Source organism: Ranitomeya variabilis, chromosome 5 (assembly GCF_051348905.1).
Source record: "Ranitomeya variabilis isolate aRanVar5 chromosome 5, aRanVar5.hap1, whole genome shotgun sequence".
NCBI lineage: Eukaryota > Metazoa > Chordata > Amphibia > Anura > Dendrobatidae > Ranitomeya > Ranitomeya variabilis.
In genome coordinates, this window is record NC_135236.1 from 74797425 (window position 1) to 74825295 (window position 27871).

General features: G+C 41.5%; 2 protein-coding genes across 3 annotated transcripts in view; one reads left to right on the forward strand and one right to left on the reverse strand.

Moving 5' to 3' along the window:
- The window catches only part of TACC1 (transforming acidic coiled-coil containing protein 1), a 110155-nt gene extending 109129 nt beyond the window's left edge, over positions 1 to 1026 (reverse strand). The window contains exon 1 of one of the 2 annotated variants that reach the window (XM_077262278.1): positions 830 to 1026. In XM_077262278.1, the coding sequence (XP_077118393.1) occupies positions 830 to 894 (65 nt within the window). In that variant the 5' untranslated portion in view covers positions 895 to 1026. The remainder of the gene's footprint in view (positions 1 to 829) is intronic. The other variant, XM_077262273.1, reaches the window with a different exon arrangement.
- LOC143774559 (nodal homolog 2-A-like) overlaps positions 1 to 27871 on the forward strand; it is a 73073-nt gene extending 45202 nt beyond the window's left edge. The window contains exons 2-3 of the mRNA XM_077262279.1: positions 25099 to 25856; positions 27454 to 27871. Of these exons, the coding sequence (XP_077118394.1) occupies positions 25140 to 25856; positions 27454 to 27606 (870 nt within the window). The 5' untranslated portion in view covers positions 25099 to 25139 and the 3' untranslated portion in view covers positions 27607 to 27871. The remainder of the gene's footprint in view (positions 1 to 25098; positions 25857 to 27453) is intronic.

A 27871-nucleotide genomic window follows, 5' to 3' on the forward strand; every position in this document is an offset into this window, starting at 1 on the left:
TATATTTTGTATCAGAAGAAGTGTCCGATCTATCAAAATATATTAAAAAAAATCTGATTGGTAAACGGTGTATCTAAAAAAAAAATCGAAGCTCCAGAATTAAGGGGTTTTGGCTGCTGCTAAATTGTAATAAAATGCAGCAAGAGGCGATCAAAACATCTTATTTACCCCAAAATGTTCACAGTAAAAATGTCAGCTCAGGGCACAAAAAATAATCCCACACCAGCCCCAGATCCTGAACATGCAAAACACAACGGGCGACAGAGGTACAAAAAATGTTTTTATGCAAATTTCCATATTTTATTCACCACTTAAATTAAAAAAAAAAACTATACATGTTTGGTATCTGCGTACTCGTACTGACCTGGGGAATCATATTAACAGGTTAGTATTACCATATAGTGAACAAGGTAAATAAAAAAAAAAAAAACAATTGTGGCATTGCACTTTTTTTTGCAATTTCACTGCACTTGGATCTTTTTTTCCCCATATGGTAAAACCAATGGTGTCGTTCAAAAGTACAACTCGTCCTGCAAAAAACAAGCCCTCACATGGCCGTATTTACGGAAAAATAAAAAAATTATGTCTCTGGGAAGAAGGGGAGGAAAAAGGGAAAATGACCAGGAGTGAAAGGGTTATTAACCGCATAAAGTGCTAAAAAAAAATACCGACATACACTTTTATTATATTTTAGAAAAAAAAGTAAATGTTACGGTATGATGGCGCAGCGATGCTAAATATCATCTCCCATCGTTTGCACTTGCCCAGAAGTCGATGACTCTGCATATAGCATTACACAGTGAAGTATGGCGGAGAGGCTCTTACTCACCAGGGCTTGGGCTGCGGGGATTTCTCAGGTTGAGCCTTCTTTCTTTGGGACAGTGCTCCCCCCATAGTGATGTCTAGGGGTCTTCCCAGCCCGGATTCCCCTGGAGATCTCCTGTAGGAGCTTTGAGCTGCAGTGAGGATGTCGCTGCATTGCAGGGAGGGTGAGCAGCGGTTGATGGCAGTTACTGTGATCCACCAATGACAGCACTCCCTGCCCTAACCTGGGAGCTTAACCCCTGGTGCACTTACTCACTTAGCCTCCTTCAGGTACAAAGTCATTTTTCTCCACTGTCTCATCCGTATACATGCGCCAAGGTTATTCTTATTATTTCCACTTGTAAAACTTCTTCCAAGATATAGTTCTGTCTGAGAATTAGGGAAAAACTCATAAGACCCCCGTGCTGATCGGTCTTAAAGGGATATTCCCATCTTAAACCGTTTCAGGTGTTGTAGCCACGTAAAAGTATTATCGATCATTGGTGGTCCCGGGGGGCAAAAGTGCCCAGCTTCTGCACAAGCTTGAGCTTAGTAATGGAACAGCTCAGTGAGAAAGTACAAGGAATGGAAAAGAACCCCCTTTATTCTGCCCTTATTTTTTGGGTTTGGTGCAGTCTCTGTGTGGTGTAAATGACATTAACTTGATTTTTCGGGTCGGTACAATTATCCAAATACCTAATTTATAAACTTATACATTTCTAAACCATATTCTGAGAACAATTATCTTTTTATTTTTGCATCGACGGAGTTGATTGACAGCTTGCTTTTTTACAGAGGGGAGGTGGGTAAGAGGGAGTTATACTTTTTTTTTTTATTACCACCATTTTTTTCTGTATAAAAAAAACATTTAATAGTCACCTTTTTATTCTATTTTTCTTGGAAGGCAGACAAGGCAAAAATGTAATTTTATTTTTCGTTTTTAATACTGCATTTAACGTATTTCATTAGTTTTTGGATTGTTATTAACCTGAAATAACCAATTATATATTTTTTTATTATTATTTAGTTTTTTATGTAACAAATAGAACTTGTATAGGGTTTTTTCCATAGGTTTGAAAACATTTTAAAACTCTTTTTTTAGTTTTTTTTTTTAGTCATAATATTGGTGTTGAACATGCATGTTCGATTGGTAAAGTACACTACAATACTTGCAGGATTACCGGTTTATAATGGGAAACCATAGCTCCAGCTCTTGTGAAGTTTCCGCCTTGATGTCACTTTATTAGAAGTTCAGGGTTTATGCTAAAGAAAATGCTGCCATCTGCTGGACATGAAGGAACCTACACCTCAAATACAGCTTTCCCTGTATCTTCAAATCAATAGCAAAGGTCTCACTTAAAGAGGATTTGTGCTGCGCACTCAGACATAAATGTTTGCAGACATGTACATGCATGTGTGATGAAAACTTATAACCGAAGTTGGCCAATGTTCACAACTTTCAGCCGTATGTTGGATGCTTTAAGATTTATAAAATTGAAAGGATCCCTTTAAAATTATTCCGGTGAAGTCACAGGATGGTTCCCAGCGGAATACTGACTAAGTACTCTGATCATATCCTTGCCAGTAGATAAGCTGCATCTCTGCTCATTAATATTTGACTTTTTTATATTGTCATAGGGGAATACCAACTTGGCAAATAAGATAGCAAGAATATAAATACACCCACATGTACAGGTGCATCTCACAAAATTAGAATATCATCAAAAAGTTAATTATATTTCAGTTCTTCAATACAAAAAATGAAACTCGTATATAATGTAGAGTCATTACAGAGTGATCTATTTCACGTGTTTATTTCTGTTAATGTTGATGATTATGGCTTACAGCCAAAAGTCATTATCTCAGTAAATTAGAATACTTTATAACACCAGCTTGAAAAATGATTTTAAAATCCGTAATGTTGGCCTACTGAAATGTATGTTCAGTAACTGCACTCAATACTTGGTCAGGGCTCCTTTTGCCTCACTTACTGCATCAATGAGGTGTGGCATGGAGGCGATCAGCCTGTGGCTGGAATCATTGGGGAACACCATGTCGCGTTTGGAGACCTCCTGATGTACCTAACCCGTGGAAACCTCCCAATTCTAACTCCAACCCTAACACAGCCCTAACCCCAACATACCGCTAACCCTAATCCCAACCCTAACCATAACCCCAACCACAACTCTAACCCCAACACCACTACCCTAACCCCAACACCACAACCCTAGCCTAACCATAACCCTAGCTCTAACCCCAAACCTAACCCTAGCCCCAACCCTAACCTTAGCTCCAACCCTATCTCTAACCCCACCCTAACCCTAGCGTTAACCCCAACCCTAGCCCCAATCATAACACTAGCTCTAACCCAACCCTAGCCCCAATCCTAACCCTAATGGAAAAAAATACATTTTTTAAATTTTATTATTTTTACCTAACTAAGGGGGTGATAAAGGGGGGTTTGATTTACTATTTTTTTATTTTGATCACTGAGATAGGGTCTATCAGTGATCAAAATGAACCAATAGGAAAAATCTTCTATTGTTGCTGGGCACCCGCCATTTTCTTCCTGGATTAAAAAGTGGAGGGCAGTGTGACAGGACCGGGGGATGCAGGAGGGTTCAGGGACACCGGAGGTACTGAGGGGGCTCGGCGGACCTCATTTCTCTCTCCTCTGATGTGCTAGATCACATCAGAGGAGAGAGAAATTAAATGGGAAATCAGACTTTTTTTTGCGGTCGCCGTTATTCCATGAATAACAGTGATCGCAACACTGGGGTCGGTAAAAACCAACCCATATCATGTTCTCCGGGGTCTCGGCTACCCCCAGTAGCTGAGACCCTGGAGATTTTCTGACCCTGGGGGGCACTATAACCTTATTTCTCAGCGCAGTTAAAAAGCAGCGCTGAGGAATAAGTACCCTTAACTGCTGCCGTTAAAAGGAGTATCGACGGAAGTTAAGGGGTTAAGTAGTGAAATAGCAGTATATACCTTTGCTTATTCAGAATGCATATTTACCTGCTAAGACGAACCCTGGGGTGTTTACAGCCACTATCATTTGAGGGATGATAGATATATAGAGGTAATAGATATATGGTCCCATTATCTGAAATGTTTCTTACCTTGTAAATATTTTTAGCATTCACTCCGACTACCGGATTCACGACTCTTGGCAGCTACAAACCAGTTAGCGATCATCATTTAGCATTAGAATTCTGCGTCTTGTTTCCACCGGTAAGTGATGACGGTAACAGAAGCATATGAAAGGGAAATTCTTGAGACTGAAGATGTCCTGACACTAAACTACTGTAGCTTCTTTATTTTCAATCCACCCAAGAGTTGTCATGGATATCTGGAATCAGGAGAGAAACATCTGGTTTTCACGTGGATTCCTGCCATTACAGCAGCCACGGGGAATGTCGGAAGATGCGAATGATAAATCTATGGCTGTACTATTTCTGGGAGTTGGCACAATTAAATATAGTGAATTTTATGGAGCTTCCACCAATTATCTGAATAAAGGAGTAAATACCCATTTACTTTGTACGATGTGCAGCGTTAAACTGAGCTTCATAAGATAGTGATTTCTACTATATACCGCAGCATATAATGTAAGCAATCAAATAATCGCAGGTTCAGCTCCCCTAAGGGGAAAAAAAAGAGCGAAAAGGAAAAAAAATGTAAAAAAAAGGTTTTGAAAAAAAAAAGTAAAATGTTAAAGAGTTTGTCCAGGTGGTTTGGCACAAAAGTCTGCAGTCACTCTAAGATTCATGGCGATCTGTCGATGCAAGGGTACAAGAGTCACGTCAATCCAGTGAATAAATTAAGACAAGTCATCCACATCAACCAAACCAACAAGACGGCAGCTGCAGGGATTGAGGAGGCACCGAAAATAGAAAAAAGGTGTCCATCTGATCAGACCATGCTGTATGCGAGAAGTATAGTCGGTATTTGTTGGCATATGCAGAGGAAGATGAGGGCAAAGCATGGTGTCAGGTTCCCTTTAAGGAAAAAAAAGATCATGACTACTCACAAAGATCAAGCTGAAAACATCACAGCTAAGAGTAAAATCAAGGGCATTTCATACAAATTTTTCATGAACTGATGCTTGCGGACCTTAAATGGGTTGTCCGGTCCAAATCGCACGCACTGTGCGCTGTGGGGATTCGCCGGTTTCTGAGTCGGGACTGGAGGATATCTGAGTTATACATACTCCCAGCTAGAGGGCGCAGCCTTGTTTCTTACAAGTATATGGAAGCGAGGCCGTGCCCATTGGCTGGGAGTATGTATCGATTTTGACCAGACCACCCCTTTAATCAGCTAAAGAAAAATTACTACCACACAAAGCACAACCTCCCCAATAAAGAAAAAAAAGCTTTGAAATCATTAAGGCGTAACTAAGATCTCCTGTTTAGAGCAGCAGACTGTTATTAACGGAACACACACTCACAGGTAACGGAAAAAGGGAAGATCTACTGCAGGGAGACGCCGCACCTACACCCAACTTGTCCATGTATAGACTAGTAAGACCCTAGCTACAAAACTCAAAAACACCACTTCGGACCTGGCTCTCTAAAGGCCATCATGGAGTTTCTCGTACCACCTGAGGAACCAAAGTGGAGGCCCCAACACACTGCCAACAAGAGGAAAGGAAAATGTACAGGAAGATATGAAAACCCAGGGTGAGAAAATTAAAACACGTTCATATAAGGTAGAAAAGGAGAGCTAAGGAGAATGGAGCACAAATAACCTCTCAGAAACCTGAAGAGCTGAAAAAGGATGAACTGGGTAGGAAAACAAACCGACTCACTGCAAAAATTGAACTGCTGTTTACCAACCAAGGTCAACCCTTTAGCTGAAGGGTGAAGCGCCTAAATTCAAGTCCACCTATACGTATAGCCAGCAAGGAAATACAGTAAAGGGTGAACATATAAAACCCAATCCAGAATGTGATGGGACAAATGAAAAACACCTGGAGGGGAAGAAACCAAAAAGAGAGAACAAAGACAATTAGAACCACCAGCACGAACGGACCCCAGAGCAACAGGTCAGCGGATTGAATCCCCTAACCGAGCCCTGACACAGACAAAGGAGGAGGAACAGTTAACCTCAACTACACAGATCACACAAAAAAGACGGAAACATTCTACCTGAAGAGAAATCCTACAAAATACTCTACCACAATACCTTTCCAAATTTAAATAAATCAGTAAAACAACATCAATAACGCATAAGATAAACATGTAATTAATAAAAATAAAAGATTTCCAAACCATATTTTTATTACCTACTGAAAGTCCACAAAAACCATATCAATCCACACGGAAGGCTTATAGCATCTAACATAAATTCAGCAAGTAACTTATCCCACCTACTTGATCTTCACCTCCACAACACGTCTTCTGTCAATCTGTCTTCTATCATATCTGAAGGACTATCAAAAAAACTAAAGAAAATCGTTTCAAATAAGGTCAAAAAATCAAGAAAATCAACAAAAATAACCTTATATCCTAATGATATTGCAGATAAAATTATCCTTTTATTTATACCTTTAAAACCATGAAACGACCACAATCACCATAACAAACAACCGTGCTGACTAGATAACCCTACCACTGTAGCCTAATAAACACTGTCTGTCAGCGGAGGTTGGCACCCTAAGGCCGGGGACACACATAACGTATAAAAAAACGGTCCGTTTTTCACAGCCGAGAATCGCACAAATGTTTCCAAAACAGTGATCCGTGTGCAGTGCGAGGATGTGATTTCCTCGCATCAAATGATCCGTGTGACATCCGTGTGACATCCGTATGGCATCCGTATGCCGAGGCTTGCAAAACCGACATCTAATGGATTTATGTGCTCAAATGTTCATTGAAACATATCTACAGTATGTATATATATATATATATATATATATATATATATGTCATTGAGGCACATATATATATATATATATATATATATTTATATATATATTCTGTATTTATATTTAGTTCAGCGCGATATATGTGAAAAGCCGGTAATTCAATTGCCGGCTTTTCATTTCTCCTGCCTAAACCCGACATGATATGAGACATGGATTACATACAGTAAACCATCTCATATCCCCCTTTTTTTTGCATATTCCACACTACTAATGTTAGTAGTGTGTATGTGCAAAATTTGGCCGCTGTAGCTGCTCAAATAAAGGGTTAAATGGCGGAAAAAGTTGGCGTGGGCTCACGCGCAATTTTCTCCGCCAGAATGGTAAAGCCAGTGACTGACGGCAGATATTAATAGCCAGGAGAGGGTCCATGGTTATTGGCCCCCCGGTGGCTAAAAACATCTGCCCCCAGCCACCCCAGAAAAGGCACATCTGGAAGATGCGCCTATTCTGGCACTTGGCCACTCTCTTCCCACTCCCTGTAGCGGTGGGATATGGGGTAATGAAGGGTTAATGCCACCTTGCTATTGTAAGGTGACATTAAGCCAGATTAATAATGGAGAGGCGTCAATTATGACACCTATCCATTATTAATCCAATTGTAAGAAAGGGTTAAAAAACACACACACACATGATTAAAAAGTATTTTAATGAAATAAACACACAGGTTGTTTTAGGCCATGTTCACACAGTGCGGTTTTTGCTGCGGATCCGCAGCGGAATTGCAGCTGCGGATCCGCATCCTTTTTCCATGCAGGTTACAGTACAATGTAACCCAATGGAAAACAAAACCCGCTGTGCCGACGATCCTTTTTTTCGCAGGCAAATCCGCGCGGATTTGCCTGCAGAAAAAAGAAGTACCATGTCAATTCTTTCTGCGGATTTCGCTGCGGGTTTCCAGCAGCACCAATAGGAAACTGCAGTTGGAAACCCGCAGTGGAATCCGCAGTAGAAAAAGGACACAAATCCGCGGTGAAAAGCACCGCGGGTTTTCACTGCGGATTTTCCCAAAAAAGGACCGGAGAAATCCGCAGTGAAAAAAGGATCGTGTGAACATACCCTTAATATTTTATTGTTCTCTCAATCCATCATAAGACCCTCGCTTGGCAAAATAATAAACGCACAAGATACATACCCTCTGGTGAACCGTCACGTCCCACGAGGTAATCCATCTGAAGGGGTTAATTATTTTACAGCCATGAGCTGTGCTAATGCACTCGCTCGTGGTTGTAATCCCTGGGGAATGAAGAAAATCTGAGTGATCTGTACTTACATTGAGTTGCGGTGATGCGCCCTCTGGTGGATGAACTCATATGAACTCGAGCGTGGGAACTTTTCCAAGGCTGCAGTTCATGAGAACATCCAGCAGGGGCGCATCACCGCAACTCAATGTAAGTACAGATCACTCAGATTTCCTTCATTCCCCGGGGATTACAACCACGAGCGAGTGCTTTTGCACAGCTCATGGATGTAAAATAATTAACCCCTTCAGATGGATTACCTCGTGGGACATGACGGTTCACCAGAGGGTATGTATCTTGTGCGTTTATTATTTTGCCAAGCGAGGGTCTTATGATGGATTGAGAGAACAATAAAATACTAAAACAACCTGTGTGTTTATTTCATTAAAATAATTTTTAATAATGTGTGTGTGTTTTTTAACCCTTTCTTACAATTGGATTAATAATGGATAGGTGTCATAATTGACGCCTCTCCATTATTAATCTGGCTTAATGTCACCTTCCAATAGCAAGGTGGCATTAACCCTTCATTACCCCATAGCCCACCGCTACAGGGAGTGGGAAGAGAGTGGCCAAGTGCCAGAATAGGCGCATCTTCCAGATGTGCCTTTTCTGGGGTGGCTGGGGGCAGATGTTTTTGGCCACGGGGGGGCCAATAACCATGGACCCTCTCCTGGCTATTAATATCTGCCCTCAGTCACTGGCTTTACCATTCTGGCGGAGAAAATTGCGCGGGAGCCCACGCCAATTTTTTCCGCCATTTAACCCTTTATTTGAGCAGCTACAGCGGCCAAATTTTGCACATACACTCTACTAACATTAGTAGTGTGGAATATGCAAAAAAAAAGGGGATATGAGATGGTTTACTGTATGTAAACCATGTCTCATATCCTGTCGGGTTTGTGCAGGAGAAATGAAAAGCCGGCAATTGAATTACCGGCTTTTCAATAGAACACCGCTGCGTATTTCTCGCAATGCATGGTCCGTGTGTAATCCGATTTTTTCTCGCACCCATAGACTTGCATTGGCGAGTCTCGGCCGAGATACGCTGACAATCGCAGCCTGCTGCGAGTTCCCTCGGATCCGAAATACGGTGGAGAAAATATCGGATGATGGGAGCTGAACCATAGATTAACATTGGGCCGAGTGCTATGCGATTTTTTATCGCATAGCACTCGTCCGTATTACGGTCTAGTGTGACCCCGGCCTAACACACCCGCTCTTCGGTGGCTGTCCCTAAATCTCCTAGGTGCACCCTGGATTAGTGTCTCATTTGGGCCACCATTTGTACATGACAGGAACAAATAGAGAGAGATAGGGATTGCCAATGGAGGATGTTAGATGGCAGATTGCAATAGTAAATAAATGTGGCAGGGTGAAAGACACAAAGACAAAGTGCAAAAGTGCTTGTAATACCTCACTATACTGTCCCCTGCTGATACAGAATCCTGCCTGCTGTGGGGGTTGGCACCCTACTGTTCAGCGGATATGGCGCCCTCACTCCGCGACGGCTCGCCCTTGGAAACCTTGTAAATCAACTAATATCATTGAAAACATATCATATGATGCGCTCCAAAAGGGTGTCCATATTTCCCAAATAAGGCAGGTTTGAAGTCAAATAACACAGCACTGATTAAAGACTGGTATTACGTATTACATAATCGGTGCTGTGTGTTGTTTGCACTACAGTACTCAGCACCCGACACTTTTACACTCGACGCTCCAAAGGTCTTTAAAAAATTGGCGTTGAACATTGTGAAGAAGGCTGCAATTCACAGATACAAAAGGAACAGTGAAAGCCAACTAGGAAATCCAAACAAAATTCATCCCATTGTCGTGGAACAACATAAACCATAATGTAGAAAAGTGGACATGGTGGTAGATTTCAAAGAAATTGAATGGGACAAGCGGATTCTCTACCGCCCAAAATATAATGCTTACAGGTGAAAATGAACCTGTATTTCACCAGCCTTCAAAGACCGCAAACCATGACCACATAAAGGTAAGAATAATATCAACCTGCTTTTGTTTTAAAGAATATTATGTTTACTATTATAAAATATAATACACACTGCTCCAAAAAATAAAAAGAAAGGTAAATTCCCACATCCTAGATATCACTGAATGAAATATTCCAGTTGCAAATCTTTACATCATTACATAGTGGAATGTGTTGAGAACAATAAAACCTAAACATTATCAATGTAAATCACAACTAATATCCCACGGAGGTCTGGAGTTGGAATGATGCTCAAAATCAAAGTGGAAAATGAAGTTACAGGCTGATCCAACTTCAGTGGAAATGCCTCAAGACGAGGAAATGATGCTCAGTAGTGTGTGTGGCCTCCACGTGCCTGTATAGCCTCTCTACAATGCCTGGGCATGCTCCTGATGTCAGATGTCATTTTCTCTCATATGAATTCTTATTTTTCATTTATAGAACACGTTCCCCATTATAATCTATAGCACCTGGGGTCTGACTGGCACGGCGGGACAGCCGGGCAATTCTCCAGCGGGCCTTAGCGAGTATGAAATAAAGGGAGTATGCACATTTAGTTAAATAGTTTAGATGCAGAAAACCACCGGCTTCCTACACCACAATAGTTAAAATAACCACTGACGTCATCGCACCCGTCAGGGTCGCCACATTGCAGTAACGTTATACGTTGCCTGTGCTCAGTAAATTTACAGCATATCAATTTATGCTACAAATTTTAACTAAATTTACTGCAATGGATCTTCCTGCCGCTAGAGGTCAGCATAGGCACGCAATGGCTTATCCATTAGTTGGAGTGCACAGATAATTTCCAAAACTATTACATGAACTTACCATTAGGTGTCACTACAGCTCTTAGAGTTGCTTGAAAATACTACGTGGAGATTTTTATAAAGGTTTATTTTTTTGGCAATTTCCTGGTCATTGGTGCCACACACAAAAAAATGTTTGAATAATTTTATTTTTTTTTTCGGTGATTTTACGCCGCTTTGGTAACTTTTCAAAACTGGTCATGGAAATGCATATAATTAGCAAGGTTTCAAAATGTTGTAGGAGGTATCATAAGTAATGGGAAAACAGATCTAGGAAAAAGTGTGATATTCATTGATGCATCAAATTTATTAAACCCTGAGCAAAATGTTGATAAATTTGAAACATAAAAAATACACAGCGATGACAAATTTGCATCCTACTATGTGCAATTGCTATTGTGCGCTGCGGGGAGTCACCGGTTTCTGACCCAGGACCAGAGGGTAAGTATGAGTCGTACATACTTCCGGCCGGTGGGCGTAGCCTTGCTCCATACACTTTTATGGAGCAAGGCCACATCCTCTAAGTCGGCCACGCCCAATGAACGGCAAAGATACAGGGAAGACTGCCAATCACGGAATAGGACCGCCCACTGGACTGATGAATGCAAACACCAGGGATTTCAAGGAATAAAACATAAGTTTCCCGCAAAAATGTCTTAATCTTATCTACACCGTGTTCCAAATTATTATGAAAATAGGATTTAAGTGTCAAAAAGATTTAATTGTTTTGTTTTTGAAATAAACTCATGGATGGTATTGTGTCTCAGGGCTCAATGGATCACTGAAATCAATCTTAAACACATGTGATAATTAGTTTTCCACGTGATTCTAATTAAAAGAAAACTACTTAAAAATGATGTTCCACATTATTAAGCAGGCCACAGGTTTCAGGTAATATGGGAAATAAAAAGGATCTCTCTGCTGCCTAAAAGCATCAAATAGTGCAATGCCTTGGTCAAGGGATGAAAACATTAGATATTTCCCAAAAACTTAAGAGTGATCATCGTACTGTTAAGAGATTTGTGGCTGATTCTAAGCACAGACGTATTCGTGCTGATAAAGGCATAATGAGGAAGGTTTCTGCCAGGCAAGTTTATCGGATTAAGAGAGCAGCTGCCAAAAAGCCATTACAAACCAGCAAACAGATATTTGAAGCTGCTGGTGCCTGTGGAGTCCCTCAAACCTCAAGGTGTAGGCTCCTTCAAAGGCTTGCTGTGGTGCATAAACCTACTATTCGGCCACCCCTAAACAGTGTTCACAAGCAAAAACGGTTGCAGTGGGCCCAGACATACATGAAGACTAATTTCTAAACAGTCTTGTTTACTAATGAGTGTCGAGCAACCCTGGATGGTCCAGATGGATGGAGTAGTGGATGGTTGGTGGATGGCCACCATGTCCCAACAAGGCTGCTACGTCAGAAAGGTGGAGGAGTCATGTTTGGGCTGGACTCATGGGGAAACAGCTGGTAGGGCCCTTTAAGGTTCCTGAAGGTGTGAAAATGACCTCTGCAAAGTATATAGAGTTTCTGACTGACAACTTTCATCCATGGTCTAAAAAGCAGAAACGTGCCTTCAGGAGCAAAATCATCTTCATGCATGACAATGCACCATCTCATGCTGCAAAGAATACCTCTGAGTCATTGGCTGCTATGGGCATAATATGAGATAAACTCATGGTGTGGCCACCATCTTCCCCTGACCTCAACCCTATAGAGAACCTTTGGATGATCATCAAGCAAAAGATCTATGAGGGTGGGAGGCAGTTCACATCAAAACAGCAGCTCTGGGAGGCTATTCTGACTTCATTCAAAGAAATACAAGCAGAAACTCTACAAAAACTCACAAGATAAATGGATGCAAGAATTGTGAAGGTGATATCAAAGAAGGGGTCCTGTGTTACATGTAACTTGGCCCGTTAGGATGTTTTGGAGGTAAATAGCTTTTTTGTTCAGTGAATGTGACCTCCTAATGCTGCAAACTCCACAAATGAGGATTTTCAGTTCTTTAAAACAGATCAAATGTTTAGAAATTCTACTGTGCCTAATAATTTGGAACAGTGCATTCTGAGTTTTTATTCATTTTGGAGATTATACTGTTATCATTGGGAGGTTTCTCCAATAAAATTCGATGTATAATCTAAAGAGTGATGACTTTTATTAGACTGACTGTCATTTGTGCCGACCATTTTGGAAAATCCGAGAAAAGTATCATTTGCATAATAATTTGGGTCATGGTGTATGTCTCCTATTTTAGAATATCCTGCATGCAGATCAGATACCATTTTCTACATGGTGGGTTCCCTTTAAGTTTTACAAAAATTATACAAAAAACAAGCAAGGGATAGTAATGAAAAAAATAAAAAAAAGTTATGTGGCCTAAATCTTCAGAGGCTATGATGAAGCTTCTCAGATATGTCTATACGCTTCTGATTTGCAGCAGATTACTATTGCAAAACAAATCTGAAGAAATTTGTAATTATTATTATTATTATTTATTTATAAAGCACCATTGATTCCATGGTGCTGTACATGAGAAGGGGTTACATACAAGTTACAGATATCACTTACAGTAAACAAACTAACAATGACAGACTGATACAGAGGGGCGAGGACCCTGCCCTTGCGGGCTTACATTCTGCAGGATTATGGGGAAGGAGACAGTAGGTTGGGGGTTGCAGGAGCTCCGGTGTTGGTGAGGCGGTAGCTTCGGTGGTAATGAGGAGGCAGCGGGGTCAGTGCAGGCTGTAAGCTTTCCTGAAGAGATGAGTTTTCAGGTTCCGTCTGAAGGATCCGAATGTGGTGGATAACCGGACGTGTTGGGGCAGAGAATTCCAGAGGATGGGGGATATTCGGAAGCAGTCTTGGAGGCGATTGGATGAGGAGCGAATAAGTGTGGAGGAAAGAGGGAGGTCTTGGGAGGATCAGAGATTACGTGAGGGAAGATATCGGGAGATTAGTTCAGAGATATATGGAGGAGACAGGTTATGGATGGCTTTGTAGGTCAGTATTAGTAATTTGAACGGGATACGCTGAGGGAATGGGAGCCAGTGAAGGGATTTGCAGAGGGGGGAAACGGAGGAGTAGCGAGGAGATGGATTAGTCGGGCAGCAGAGTTGAGGATGGACTGGAGAGGTGCAAGGGTGTTAGCAGGGAGGCCGCAGAAAAGGATGTAATTAAATCTGCAAGTCAAATAAATGGCTACAAAATGGTGAGAAGGAAAAAGTAAAAATTATGCATAGGCAGCATCAATAGTAAAAAGTGAAGCGGTGTTCAAATCCTGCCCCAATCTCACTGATTCGTCGCGACCGGCTGGCCGCGACCAATCAGCGACCCAGGATTTCCGTTACAGAAGTTACAGACAAACAGACGGAAGTACCCCTCAGGCAATTATATATATAGATTTTAAATTTTGGTGGCAATTCAAAAACTGAAAAGTGGGGCGTGCAATATTATTCGGCCCCTTTCACTTAATACTTTGTTGCGCAACCTTTTGCTGCGATTACAGCTGCAGTCACTTGGGGTATGTCTCTATCAGTTTTGTACATCGAGAGACTGAAATTCTTGCCCATTCTTCCTTGACAAACAGCTCGAGCTCAGTGAGGTTTGATGGAGATCGTTTGTGAACAGCAGTTTTCAGCTCTTTCCACAGATTCTCGATTGGATTGAGGTCTGGACTTTGACTTGACCATTCTAACACCTGGATACGTTTATTTGTGAACCATTCCATTGTAGATTTTGCTTTATGTTTGGGATCATTGGCTTGTTGGAAGACAAATCTCCGTCCCAGTCTCAGGTCTTTTGCAGACTCAAACAGGTTTTCTTCAAGAATGGTCCTGTATTTGGCTCCATCCATCTTCCCATCAATTTTAACCATCTTCCCTGTCCCTGCTGAAAAAAAGCAGACCCAAACCATGATGCTGCCACCACCATGTTTGACAGTGGGGATGGTGTGTTCAGGGTGATAAGCTGTGTTGCCTTTACGCCAAACATATCGTTTGGCATTGTTGCCAAAAAGTTCGATTTTGGTTTCATCTGACCAGAGCACCTTCTTCCACATGTTTGGTGTGTCTCCCAGGTGGCTTGTTGCAAACTGTAAATGACACTTTTTATGGATATCTTTGAGAAATGGCTTTCTTCTTGCCAGTCTTCCATAAAGGCCAGATTTGTGCAGTGTACGACTGATTGTTGTCCTATGGACAGACTGTCCCACCTCAGCTGTAGATCTCTGTAGTTCATCCAGAGTGATCATGGGCTTCTTGGCTGCATCTCTGGTCAGTCTTCTCCTTGTTTGAGATGAAAGTTTAGAGGGACGGCCGGGTCTTGGTAGATTTGCAGTGGCATGATACTCCTTCCATTTCAATATGATCGCTTGCACAGTGCTCCTTGAGATGTTTAAAGTTTTGGAAATAATTTTATATCCAAATCCGGCTTTAAACTTCTCCACAACAGTATCACGGACCTGCCTGTTGTGTTCCTTGGTCTTCATGAGGCTCTCTGTGCTTCAAACAGAACCCCGAGATTATCACAGAGCAGGTGCATTTATACGGAGAATTGATTACACACAGGTGGATTATATTTATCATCATTAGGCATTTAGGAGAACATTGGATCATTCAGAGATCCACAATGAACTTCTGGAGTGAGTTTTCTGCACTGAAAGTAAAGGGGCCGAATAATATTGCACGTCCCACTTTTCAGTTTTTGAATTTCCACAAAAATTTTAAATAAACAATACATTTTGTTCAACTTCACAATTGTGTCCCACTTGTTGTTGATTCTTCACCAAAAATTTACATTTGGTATCTTTATGTTTGAAGCATGATATGTTGATATGTGGGAAAAGGTTGAAAAGTTCCAGGGGGCCGAATACTTTCGCAAGGCACTGTATATATATATACTGTATGCACATGTACTTTTGGCTGGTGTCTATGAGCAGCTGCTTGTATCTGTACCAGGGTTATTAAAGGCTCATTATCTCAGTAGGTTTGTGGATTGCCCCTCTTTTTCGCTCTTGCAGGGCCCTTTAGTAAACATCCTGGCTGTTTTGACAACTGGACTAAGTTTCTGTTTTGTGTAAAATGCAATGGCACATGTGAAAGCTGGGAACATTAGCATACAAAAAATGTAAAAAGAAGGAAATGAAGACCCTGTTTTGTGTCTGCACAGACAGACAGGTATTGTATTTATATAATCTCCGTCATTGTACATAGTCTCCTAGAGAGCCTTAAGTAGATATTGTATGGAATCGTACAATTCACCTCTGTATCCTTTAGAGAGGAACTAAGAGGTGTTAAGAGGGTCCTGCCCAAGACATTTCAGGGGGTCGTTCAAGTCTGGACTGTAATGTCTATCATTCAAGATGACTGTTACAAATGTGAATATAAGGGGGTTTTTTTGCGTTGATCTATGACTATGGCTGACAAATTTTGGCCTCCTATCGATAGAGTCAAAATCTGTCATTTGCTTCAAACGACTTCCCAATAATTACCAACATCTATCTCTGATATTTGGCAGGAAATAATTGTGCTACTTTTTACACTATTATACTAGTGACTGTTTCCAGTATGCGCCAGGAGGAGAAGGTACCTAGAACATCCATGAAACATATCCATAGACCTCCAATCACTTGATGAGGCCAGTTTGGCTTCTGTATGATGAATGGTATACTTCAGTTGTGCCAAAAAGGGACCCCCACCAAACACTACAACAAGCGTCCCAACATAAATATGTCTATAATATCTTTGTTTTGGGATCTGTATTTTATAACATTGGGCATTTGCAGTTTATAAAATCCTAGAATGGTAGGGTTGAAAGGGACCTCCTTGGTCCTCATGTCCAACCCCCTGCTCAATGCAGGATTCCCTAAACCATCTCAGACAGATGTCTGTCCAGCCTCTGTTTGAAGACTTCCATTGAAGAAGAACTTACGATCGCCATTGAAGGCGACCACCACCAACAGTTCATTTTTTGCTTGATTTTTCTTAGTCTACGTTCCCACATGGCGGAAATTAAGCAGATTTTCTGCTGCATGTTCTCTGTTATGATTACTAGCACTAGCTTTGTTGATTTTAAGAATGCCATCTGTAACATAAATTGACCAATGTTCAATTTACCCTGCAAATGTCATCCCGTATTTCACTCTTTGCAACAGAAAAGCTGAAATATGTAGGTTGCTTGCTCCTCTCTCGCTACGATATCCTCAGCGATAAGTGCAAGGATCATCCTCTACTCTATGGTCGATCCAAATCCCTTTTTTTTTAATTCAATATACTTTTTAGTTCTGAGATTTTATTTTTATCTGTATTGTACTGACATACTCAATATATGCCTGAACTTTAGCCTGTGTACGGAGTATAACAGGAAATATGGTCAGACAGCTCTGAAGTGTTTCACTGGTTTCTGGGTGTCTGTACTCAAAAGGTTTGATTCTTAATCTTGTCTCAGAGTTTCACTGTAACATGATCAAAGTAGAGGTTCACCACCAAAGTCTCTACTTTTGAATTATCAGCATGAATTGTAGCATTCAAAGGATTTCATGGTGTAGACCTTCTACTGATTTCCACCATCTTGATCATGTGGACAACTGCTTACTGCTCGTGACAAGCCTACTCAACACAGGAAAATAGCCATAGAGGGCCAAAAATGATAACATAAGGCTGGCCATACATGTTATATGTCTATCTGCCATTTTTCCCATACACAGGACATTCGTTCAACCAAGCTCTTTGAGAACGCCACCGACTGACACATCGGCCGGTGGCTTATCACGGTGAACGGCAGTCCGAAATAGGACATGCCTGATCGGCATTTTTCCAGACCATCAGTCAGCCGGCTCCAACATTCACATTAGACCTTCAGCCTAACCTGTCAATATCGACAGGTTGAGCTGACATTAGTCTAATGTGTATGGGGAATTTACTAATATACTAATACTAATAGTATGTAAAGGAGCAAATGATTAGGTGATAAAAGGCTTTCTAGTCATCAAATATCACAAATACTTAACACAGATTATTGGTCACAAATCCCAAATTAGCTGATAAATTGCTCCAACTGTGTCTCAACACCTTAATTCCAATTAACACATCAATTATGAACAGCAGTTACATCAACAATTACTAAGTAGAATAGTAGCGCAGCACATCATAATTACATGACGCCAGTCCTAACATTATTTTCCCTAAATTAACATTTTGATGATAAAATATCTGGACAACTAGGATGTTAAATCAGTTGATCAGTCACAGCAGCAGAAATTGGCCAAGTCTGAGGGACCTAACTTCTCAATTTCATTTTAGGCAGAAATTAGACAGCCTTATCGTGGCCGTTAAACAATAGTCAATTGCTCCCACCACGCTTCCATGCACACACAATACTACAATTGTTCTGTGTGCATAAAATATCATTGTTCTCTGCTGCACATCTCCCGTTTACACAGGACAATGTGCTGCCGAAGAACGATGATTTTAAAGCCAGATTTAAAAAAAAAAATGTTGCTCATTTGTCGGGTGATTGCTGACCATTACACAACCACCAACTAGTTACATTGAAGTCTATTTGTGATCCTTTATTAGTCTATTTAGACAGACAAACAACACTTTTATGCAGACAACGTAACGTATATACTCGAGTATAAGCCGAGATTTTCAGCCCATTTTTTTGGGGAGGGGGAGCAGGGGCTGTCTAATCATACTTACTTGCTCCTGGTGCGGTCCCTGCACGTCTGTTCCCTCGCGCCGGCAGCTTCTTCCTGTACTGAGCGGTCACATGGTACCGCTCATTACAGTAATGAATATGTGGCTCCACCTCCCATAGGGGTGGAGCTGCATATTCATTACTGTAATGAGCGGTAACGGTGACTGCTCAGTACAGGAAGAAGCTGCCGGCGCGAGGGAACAGACGTGCAGGGACCGCACCAGCAGCAGGTGAGTATAATGGGGAGGGGAGCACAGCGCTGCGCGATATTCACCTGCTCCTTGTTCCGGCGCCGCTCCATCTTCAGCGTCTTCTGCAGTGACGCTCAGGTCAGATGGCGTGGTGACGTGGTTAGTGCGCGCCCTCTGCCTGAACGTCATTGCAGAAGACACTGAAGATGGAGCGGAGCCGGAACGAAGTCAGGTAAATATTGAAAGTGTCAGGGGCCTGAGCGACGGAGGTGAGTATGTGATTATTTTTTTTATCGCAGCAACAGCAAATGGGGCAAGTGTCTGTATGGAGCATCTTATGGGGCCATAACGTTTGTGCAGCACTATATGGGGCAAGTGTCTGTATGGAGCATCTTATGAGGCCATAATCAACGTTTGTGCAGCACTATATGGCGCAAATATCTTTAAGGAGCATCTTATGGGGCCATAACGTTTGTGCAGCACTATATGGGGCAAGTGTCTGTATGGGGCCATAATCAACGTTTGTGCAGCACTATATGGGGCAAGTGTCTGTATGGGGCCATAACGTTTGTGCAGCACTATATGGGGCAAGTGTCTGTATGGAGCATCTTATGGGGCCATAATCAACGCTTGTGCAGCACTATATGGGGAAAATATCTTTATGGAGCATCTTATGGGGCCATAATTAACATTTGTGCTGCATTATATTGGGCAAATGTGTCTGTGGAGCACCTTATGGGGCCCATTATTAACCTTTATGCAGGATTATATGGGGCATATTTTAATATGGAGCATCATATGGGGCCATCAAACTTTATGGAGCATTATATGGGGCTCCTGATTCAATATGGATATTCAAAAACACTTAACCTACTGATGTCTCAATTAATTTTACTTTTTTGACATTTACCGGTAGCTGCTGCATTTCCCACCCTAGGCTTATACTCGAGTCATTAAGTTTTCCCAGTTTTTTGTGGCAAAATTAGGGGGGTCGGCTTATACTCGAGTATATACGGTAATTTCGGTCCACGTTCATCAAGTATTATTGTTCTCCACAGCACATCTCCAGTTTACAGGGAACAATGTGCTGCAGTGAGAGATGATTTTAAAGCAAGCTTAAAAATAATTATGCCCATTTGTCGGGTGACTGCTGTCCTGTTTAGAACTATAAACCTTGGATAGTTTATTAAAATAATTTATATAAAAAATTTAAATCTGTGTTTTCAGCCAACATTCATCTCATCTGTACAACATTTCTTAGCCTCAACACCAGCAATCAGGGAAAAGTAGGGATGCCCCCAAACACATCAAATAAATGGTCAGTCCTGATGAAATTGGCGGTTTCAGCCAACATTCATCTAATGTGTATAACCCTTCCTTCCTCTGACATCTGCTCTGACCAGAAGGTTGGTTGGTCCTTCCATACAGCTTAGATCTTTGTCCTGAATTGCTAAAATTTTGCAGTTTCAGCCAACATTCATCTATTTTATATGGCCATCTTCAGTCTCTGGCTCTTCAAGTGTCTTCATATGGCAAAGTGTTATGTAGATATTCCAGAATTAATAATTCTCGCAGGGATACGTCAGGACACATTCATACACATTAGATGGTCATCTAGTTCCACTGAAATCACTGGCTTAAGTCACCATTCATCTAGTGTATGTAACCCATCTTTTCCCCAATTTGCTGCTAGGAAAGTGGAAATACGACCATACATACCAAATGATCTCTTATTCTCTATAAACCTTATCTGATTTGGTGGCCCTACTGAAATTGATGATTTTAGCAAATATTCATCTTAGGTGTACAATCCTCCTAATTAGTGATGAGTGAATATACTCGTTACTCGAGATTTCTCGAGCACACTCGGGTGTCCTCCGAGTATTTTTTTAATGCTCAGAGATTTAGTTTATATTGCCGCAGCTGAATGATCTACATCTGTTAGCCAGCATAAGTACATGTGGGGATTCCCTAGCAACCAGACAACCCCCACATGTACTTATGCTGGCTAACAGATGTAAATCATTCAGCTGCGGCAATAAAAACTAAATCTCCGAGCACTAAAAAATACTCGGAGAACCCCCGAGCATGCTCGAGAAATCTAGAGAAACGAGTATATTCGCTTATCACTACTCCTAATATGTATAATCCTCCTTTCTCCTAACATCTGCTGTAAAGTGATAGTCAAAACACCATACAAATCAGAGGATTGGCTGGTCCCTTATATTCCTTAGATGATAGCATTTCAGCTAAAATCAGTGGTTTTCAACCAACATTCATCTAATGTGTATGACCATCTTTAGTCATAGGAACTGTATGTGTCCCCATAGGCTGTCTCCATTCAGCATCATGTTACATAGATATTCTGTCAGAACCCATCAATTTAGGCAGGACAATACCCAACAAGTCATCAAATGTGTATGGGGGCCTCTTGACTCTCCCCTGACAAATGATGCCAAATTAAGAAGGTCGGGCCTGTTAAATTTCAATGCTGAATTCTTTAGCTCAAAGGGGAGATAAGCCACCGCCACAGGTTTCTGACAATGGCTTTCTCCCCTCTTTCCATCCTGAATACATACATGTTTGGATCTAGTCAAGTAAGTGCAGCGCCCCAGAGTCCTGGTCGTTGCAGTAATGTCGCTCTGCCACTAAGGGGAGTGATGTTACGTCTGATTGCACTAAAGGAGTTCACCTGACCAGGTATCACAATCACACATTACACTTCACACTCTGGCCACCAGGGGGAGCAAAGGGTTCTATGTATTAGGCCACTCCTCACACTCTGGTAAAACTGGGGGTTGGATAGGAAGTTAGGGAGAAGCTGACTGGGTTTTGCCCAGGTAACATCTAGTGAGAGAGAGAGTTCCTGGGAAGATTCAGGGGGGTCTCTGTCAGGGGTGGGATCATGACAGTGGGCTAGCAAAAAGGACAGATCGTTACGGAGCCGCGCCTGCACCCGTTGCGGCGGCATCTTAAGAAAGGACACGAAGCGAGGTTTATTGTGGAGAAGTGAGAAACGAGATCACAGCACAAAGGAGAATAGAACCAGTAGGAGTCGTGCCCTAAGATCGTGGCAACATCCTACTGAGGCGCGGAGCCGGTGGCCGGAACGCCGAGGAAGTATTGGGCTCCAAGCATTACTTCAAACAGCGGCAGGACAGTTAATTTTAGTTTGGCTGTCTCACCTAAATCACCTAAGCAGACAACAGAGGCAATTGTGGGAGAGGGGCGTCTCTAGGTTCCCTGTAAAATAACTCCAGGCCTACCCCGTCATACGGGTGCATCCTAGCCATATCATCTGGGGGACGGAGAGAGAAAGAACATCAGAAACAGACACAACAGTTGTGAGGACTATCCTGTGGTGCTCAGCAGGGAAGTACTACAACACTCTGGATGTGCCTTCGGACCGGCCGGTCTCAGCCAGCCCTGTTAGCAGTGCTCTGGATTGCGGATCCCGATGCCTTCAGTAAAGAGGTAAAGAGACTGCAACCCTGTGTCCTCGTTATTCATCGCGCCTTGCACTACGCACCATCATCACACCTTTCATTGGACGCCCCTTAGCAGGGTCACGGACCGGGTCTAGCCACCGTGACAACCCCAGAACCGAGACCGAGAGGCCCGGTACCGAGTACCCCGCGGCCCTGCGTATGGGGGCGCTCCATAAGCATATGTATGAAACAGTCAGGACAGAGATTCGTCAACCAAAATAAGCATTGGCCGCACAGGTATTTGCTAGGTCCTCAAGGACAGGAGACAAGCAGTGTAAGCACAGTGCTTACACTAGGTTTCCAAATGATGAGAGTCCTGTACAGGGGACATATTCAGTCATATACCATATCAAAATACCCATCTAGTCAAAATGTGGCCACCTTAGATACCTCTTAGCTGAAATCTCATAAGGCTGACCGCTATTCCTCCCGATTGCACCAATACATCTGAATACTTAGCTTGGAGGGAGAGGGGAGTATGCCTCTATAATAAATCTGACAACTCATGTTCAATGAGAGCAAGTGTTTGGACATGTGAAAAGCCAATACGACCAATCCTTCATTCCCTCAACATCTGCATAATTTCTATGTGGTCTTGCTCAAATTTTTGGATTTGGTGGATGATCATTTAATGTGTGTGAACTCCTTAATAGCCCATCAGTGTACTAGTATACCTTCTAATAGTGCTTGTAAGTATTAGATAAAATTTGGTTTCAACCATACCGACCCTTTGTCTATACAATTCTGGTACAATGAACTATTCATTTCGCACAATTACTAAACAATGAATGTTCATTATCATTCAAAACACAAGTCAGGCATGAAAGAATTTGTGATCCAATGATAAGCACGGGCTGGAGGTATTTTAGTCCGTCTATGAGCGATTGTTCATCCAACCAATGATTTTTGCTGGCCCAAGCTAAGCTGACATGTACAGTGGCCTTCAGCTGGCAGTATACATTAGATGGCTGTCAGCCAAACGATGCTTTGCGATCTCTCAGCCAACACAGAAGCGCTCATTCTGCCAAGCCACCTGTGTTTTTTGTGATAAATCCGATGGCTGACCCATCGGCTGGCGGCCTTTCTCAGGAAGAAAAGTGAGATAGCTATTCTGAATTCAGACATGTTCGATCAGCACATCTCTCCAGATTATTACTCTGCTGGCGCCCCTAAACACATTAGACCGTCAGCCAATCCAGTCGATATCAATGGCTTCAGCCAACTTAAGTCTAATGTGCCTGTGGGCTCTTAAAATAGAAAAAAGTGGACATCTGTTTAATGTTTTCTCTTTTTCAGTGCTTTTATTCCAAGTGTGAACTGAAACCTAATAATACAGGACCAATCACTAATCTGTGATTACACAGAGTCTAAGCTACTGGGCAACATTTGTGTGCTTTGTTTGAAGTATGGTCCTTAGGGTCTCCTGAATGAACCAATACTGTAGAAGAGTTCAGACATTGGGCATTAGCATCACTGAAGAAATGGATTAACCACACAGTGGCTGGTTTGTGGGCAATGATACTGAATAGGTTGAAAGTGTGAAGTGTTTGAGGTGTGAACAGTCATCTTTGCTATATAAAGTAAAAAAGTGATTGCTCACATCAGACTGAGACCTTCAAAAAAGATCAGAGTAGACATGGCTTTACTGAGCACCCTTATCTGCCTAGCACTTATTCATGTAGTTCTGGCCATTCCCCACCAAGGGAGCAAAGGATTACAAGACTCATTTTATAGCAGCAAACACACACATAGAACCAACTATCCACTCTATATGATGAAGCTTTACCAGTCAATCATCGCGGGGAATACAACGGAGCTATCTAGACTGGAGCATCCAGCCCTCCAAGAATCTGATACTGTCCTGAGTCTCGGTGCAAGGAGTAAGTACAGTTTCTTTACATTCTAATACCTTAACTTACATCAAAATGTCCTCATTATCGCTCTATTCAATATTGAATGGGCTTTTGAAGGACATGTAAGGTCAAGCTTTCTATATACTCCCATCACTGGATCAATTAGACAGTCAACTAAATAAGAAGGTTTAGTCTTTATACTACTAATTCACTTTGGGGCGGTCGGTAGTGCTTGAGTCAAACCACATAGAAAGATTTTAAAATATTTTCTGATGGTCTGTCTTAAGATCCACATACACATTAGTTGGCTGATTGTTCACCTGACACCTATCTCTCCCGACTTTCCAATACACAGGAACACTTGGCATTTCTGTGTTTTCTATGAGAGTTGCTAGCAAAACTCTTTGGCAGCGGCTTATTTCACTGCCACACAAAAGCAAACAGGTTAGATCCTTTCCTCTCCCAACATCATCGGTAAAGGGGCAGTTAGGAGGCCCTCATACACATTAGATGGTCATCCAATTGTTGGGTTTGGATGATTTTTATATAATGAATATAGGGGTCTTTAGCACTCCAAAAATATTAATTTAATACCTTAAAATATCAATTATTTCATTAATCGATTTTATTAATGTTAAAAAATGTTCCTGTAAATTTATACAGGTAACCCCTTTTTTAAATTTGGCAATAGATGATGGAGTTGGGTTCTGGCACTGTACTGCTCTCACACATGTTAGATCGGAATGAGAAGATCCTTATCAGACTGGACTTCCATCTGTTTATTTGTATGTTTTCTCCTTTCTGGTGATGGATGACTGGCCGGCAGACTTCAGAATGGAGCTAAATGCTCATTAAGTCATTAGATTTTGTGTATTCGGTTTAGGACCTGTACTAGAACAACAAAAAAATGACGTATACAGTCTCAATACACATCTCATGTTGTGACAATTGGCCAAACAGTTTTTGTTTTGTCTGTCAGTAGCTGACAGGACTTACATGAGATAAAAAGGGAAAATGAATATACAAAACTGTTTTCGAGACACTGATGTTTTGGCCGTCTGGATGCTAATATTACTTATTTGTGTATTCTCTAGGTTGCACTGAAGAAGGAAATCACTGGTTGATATCTTTTGATATGTCTTCTATTTCCAGCAGCTCAGAACTAAAATTGTTGGAACTCAGAATTTTTTTCCCTCATTTTGGAAAGAAACATAATATCACGGTGAAGATCTACCACTGGAAGAGCGGTAACAAGAAGCTCTTCATGGGATCCTTCAAGACTAACTCGGCAACAAAAATGGATGACACCTGGAAGATCTTTAACTTAACCAGAACTCTTCAAAATTCCATCTACCATGGAGAGCCAGGTGTAAGTGTAGAATATCTACCAGCAGAAGACCAGCTACAAAGTAGCGGTGTAGACACTGGTCAAACTCTACAGCACAACACTGAACATCTTGATGAGAATCCTTTACCCTCAGACAGAGCCATGCTTGTTGTTTTTGCCAGAGATAAGCCAAACACAAGACATTTTAGCTCTTCCAGCCTTTTTCAAACTGTACAGTCCTCAAAGTATATTAGGACAGACAGAACAACCAAAAGTGGTGGTCTAAGGAGACAAAAGCGGAACCATAACCCAAAACACAACGTAATAGTCAACAGTATGCCAGCCAATGCCATAGAAGTAGGTGAACCTCTTTGTAGAAAAGTAGACATGTGGGTGGAGTTTCATAAGATTGAATGGGGGGACCGAATTGTCTACCCAAGAAGGTACAACGCCTATAGGTGTGAGGGAGCATGTCCAATTCCACTCAACGAAAGCTTTCAGCCAACAAACCATGCTTTTATAAAAGTAAGTATCAAACATGTATGACTAAATATTCATATTCTCCAATTTAGCAGAAGCGGCTAAGTTATATGTTGATTGTCTATGATTAAGGCAGATAAAATAATTCCATGTTTGTTGTTGTACATTAACATACATGCTTAAAGTTAAAGACATTTTCCACCATGAACATTTATGGCATATCCACATTCTCTGGGATCCATGTTTATAAGGAAGATGTGGTCAGGCATTGTGGGTTATAGATAATTTAGTGACAAAGAATTTATAATTGGTGGAGAACGGTTGACCTTGCTGGTCTTTTTTCAACCTATGTAACTATGTAACATAAAAAGTTGGGCAAGGATGTACAGGGACTTTACCAGGTGGTCAAGAGACCCCCTTTTGTATTCTATGTGGAGATCCATAAAGCTGGACATGCACCTACAAAACATTTATGGCAAAGTGGAGATTATCACGATGTGCGGGCTGTGCTCACGGAAAGTTTGTGATCCAGAGAGTAGAAACAAGGTTTTTTATTGAACCAACACGTTTTGGTGCTGGGCTGGCACTTACCTTGAGGTCCAGCGCCAAAATGTGTTGGTTCTACTCTCTGGTTCTCATCCTTCCCGTGAGCGCAGCCCACACATCGTGATAGTCTCCGCTTTCCCAAACTGTTATCTGGATACTCTCCTCCAGTGACGGGGCTGCAGCTAAGGCACATCAGGCTTCTAGAGGTGTTATATGCTTACACAACCCTTACAGGTGAGCACTACCATCACCCTCACCCCAATCTTGCTCCTTATGGTACTGCCCTATTTGTGCACATTTGTCCCATTCGTATCTTCCCTACAAGACATTTATGGCATATTCTCTAGATGTGCCACAAATGTAAATGGTGTGAAAACTCTTGAAGAAGCATGGTAGGTAAACTGTATGGTCAATAGCATTGTATTGTAGGCTTTGTTAATATATGGGTTCAGAGACTCTGTTGGAGAGTCCATTGGGGTTTCTGTCACTTTATGGCAGGCCAAAGAACTTAGCATGTAGCACTGCTCTCTGTCAACTTTGGAACTCAGAAAGTCCCCATTATAAATTAATCTTTAGGTTAATAGCCTTAAAAGGATTTTCCAGGACTTTAATACTGACAATGTATCTTTAGGATAGGGCATCAATATGATATTGGTAGTAGTCCAACTTCTGTCACTTCCATTGATATTGTGGTTAAAGGTACCATCGCTCTGAAAATGGTGTAGTGGCCATAAATGGTACTGCAAGTTCTCTCCCATATAAGTGAATAGAAGAATTGTAGGCCATCACAAAGTGTTTGGGGTTGTGCAACTTCTGACGCTCCATGGCAACTTCTGACGCTCCATGGCATCTTCAGCTAGTTGACTAATGGAGGTGTCAGAAATTGGACTCTCACCATCTGATACCCAACTAATCTGTAAAAAATTAAGTAAAGTGCTAGAAAAACACTTTTTAATGAATATATGTAAAGGAACACTGATTATGATATATGATAATATTGTACAAACCTGATTCTAATGAACATGCAGAAAAAATAAGATAACCTCTACTGTGTTAAGGACTCATGCCTTCTCATGTGTTGCCTTTGATTCTTCAGAGTTTGGTCAAGCTGTACGATACTGAAAAAGTCGAGTGCTCCTCCTGCATCCCGGTGAAGATGAGTGCAATGTCAATGCTGATGTACGAAGATGAAATTGTTGTATTGAAGCACCACGAGGATATGGTCGTAGAACAGTGCGGATGTAACTAAGGAATTCTGATGCTTTGATGAATTTGCTTATCTATGTACATACTGTAAATAAGATGTTTAAATATATATTACATTTCAAATGCTTGATCTAGTGAACATTTTTATCACACTTTTCTGCATACTATAATGCCATAGAGCATATATCCATTTATAAAAAAAATTGTAATAACAATGTTTTTTCATCATACCGCCGGGCAAAAGTGGAATAAAATGCAATAAAATAGTCATATGCACGGTAAACGGCACAAAAAATACATAAATAATA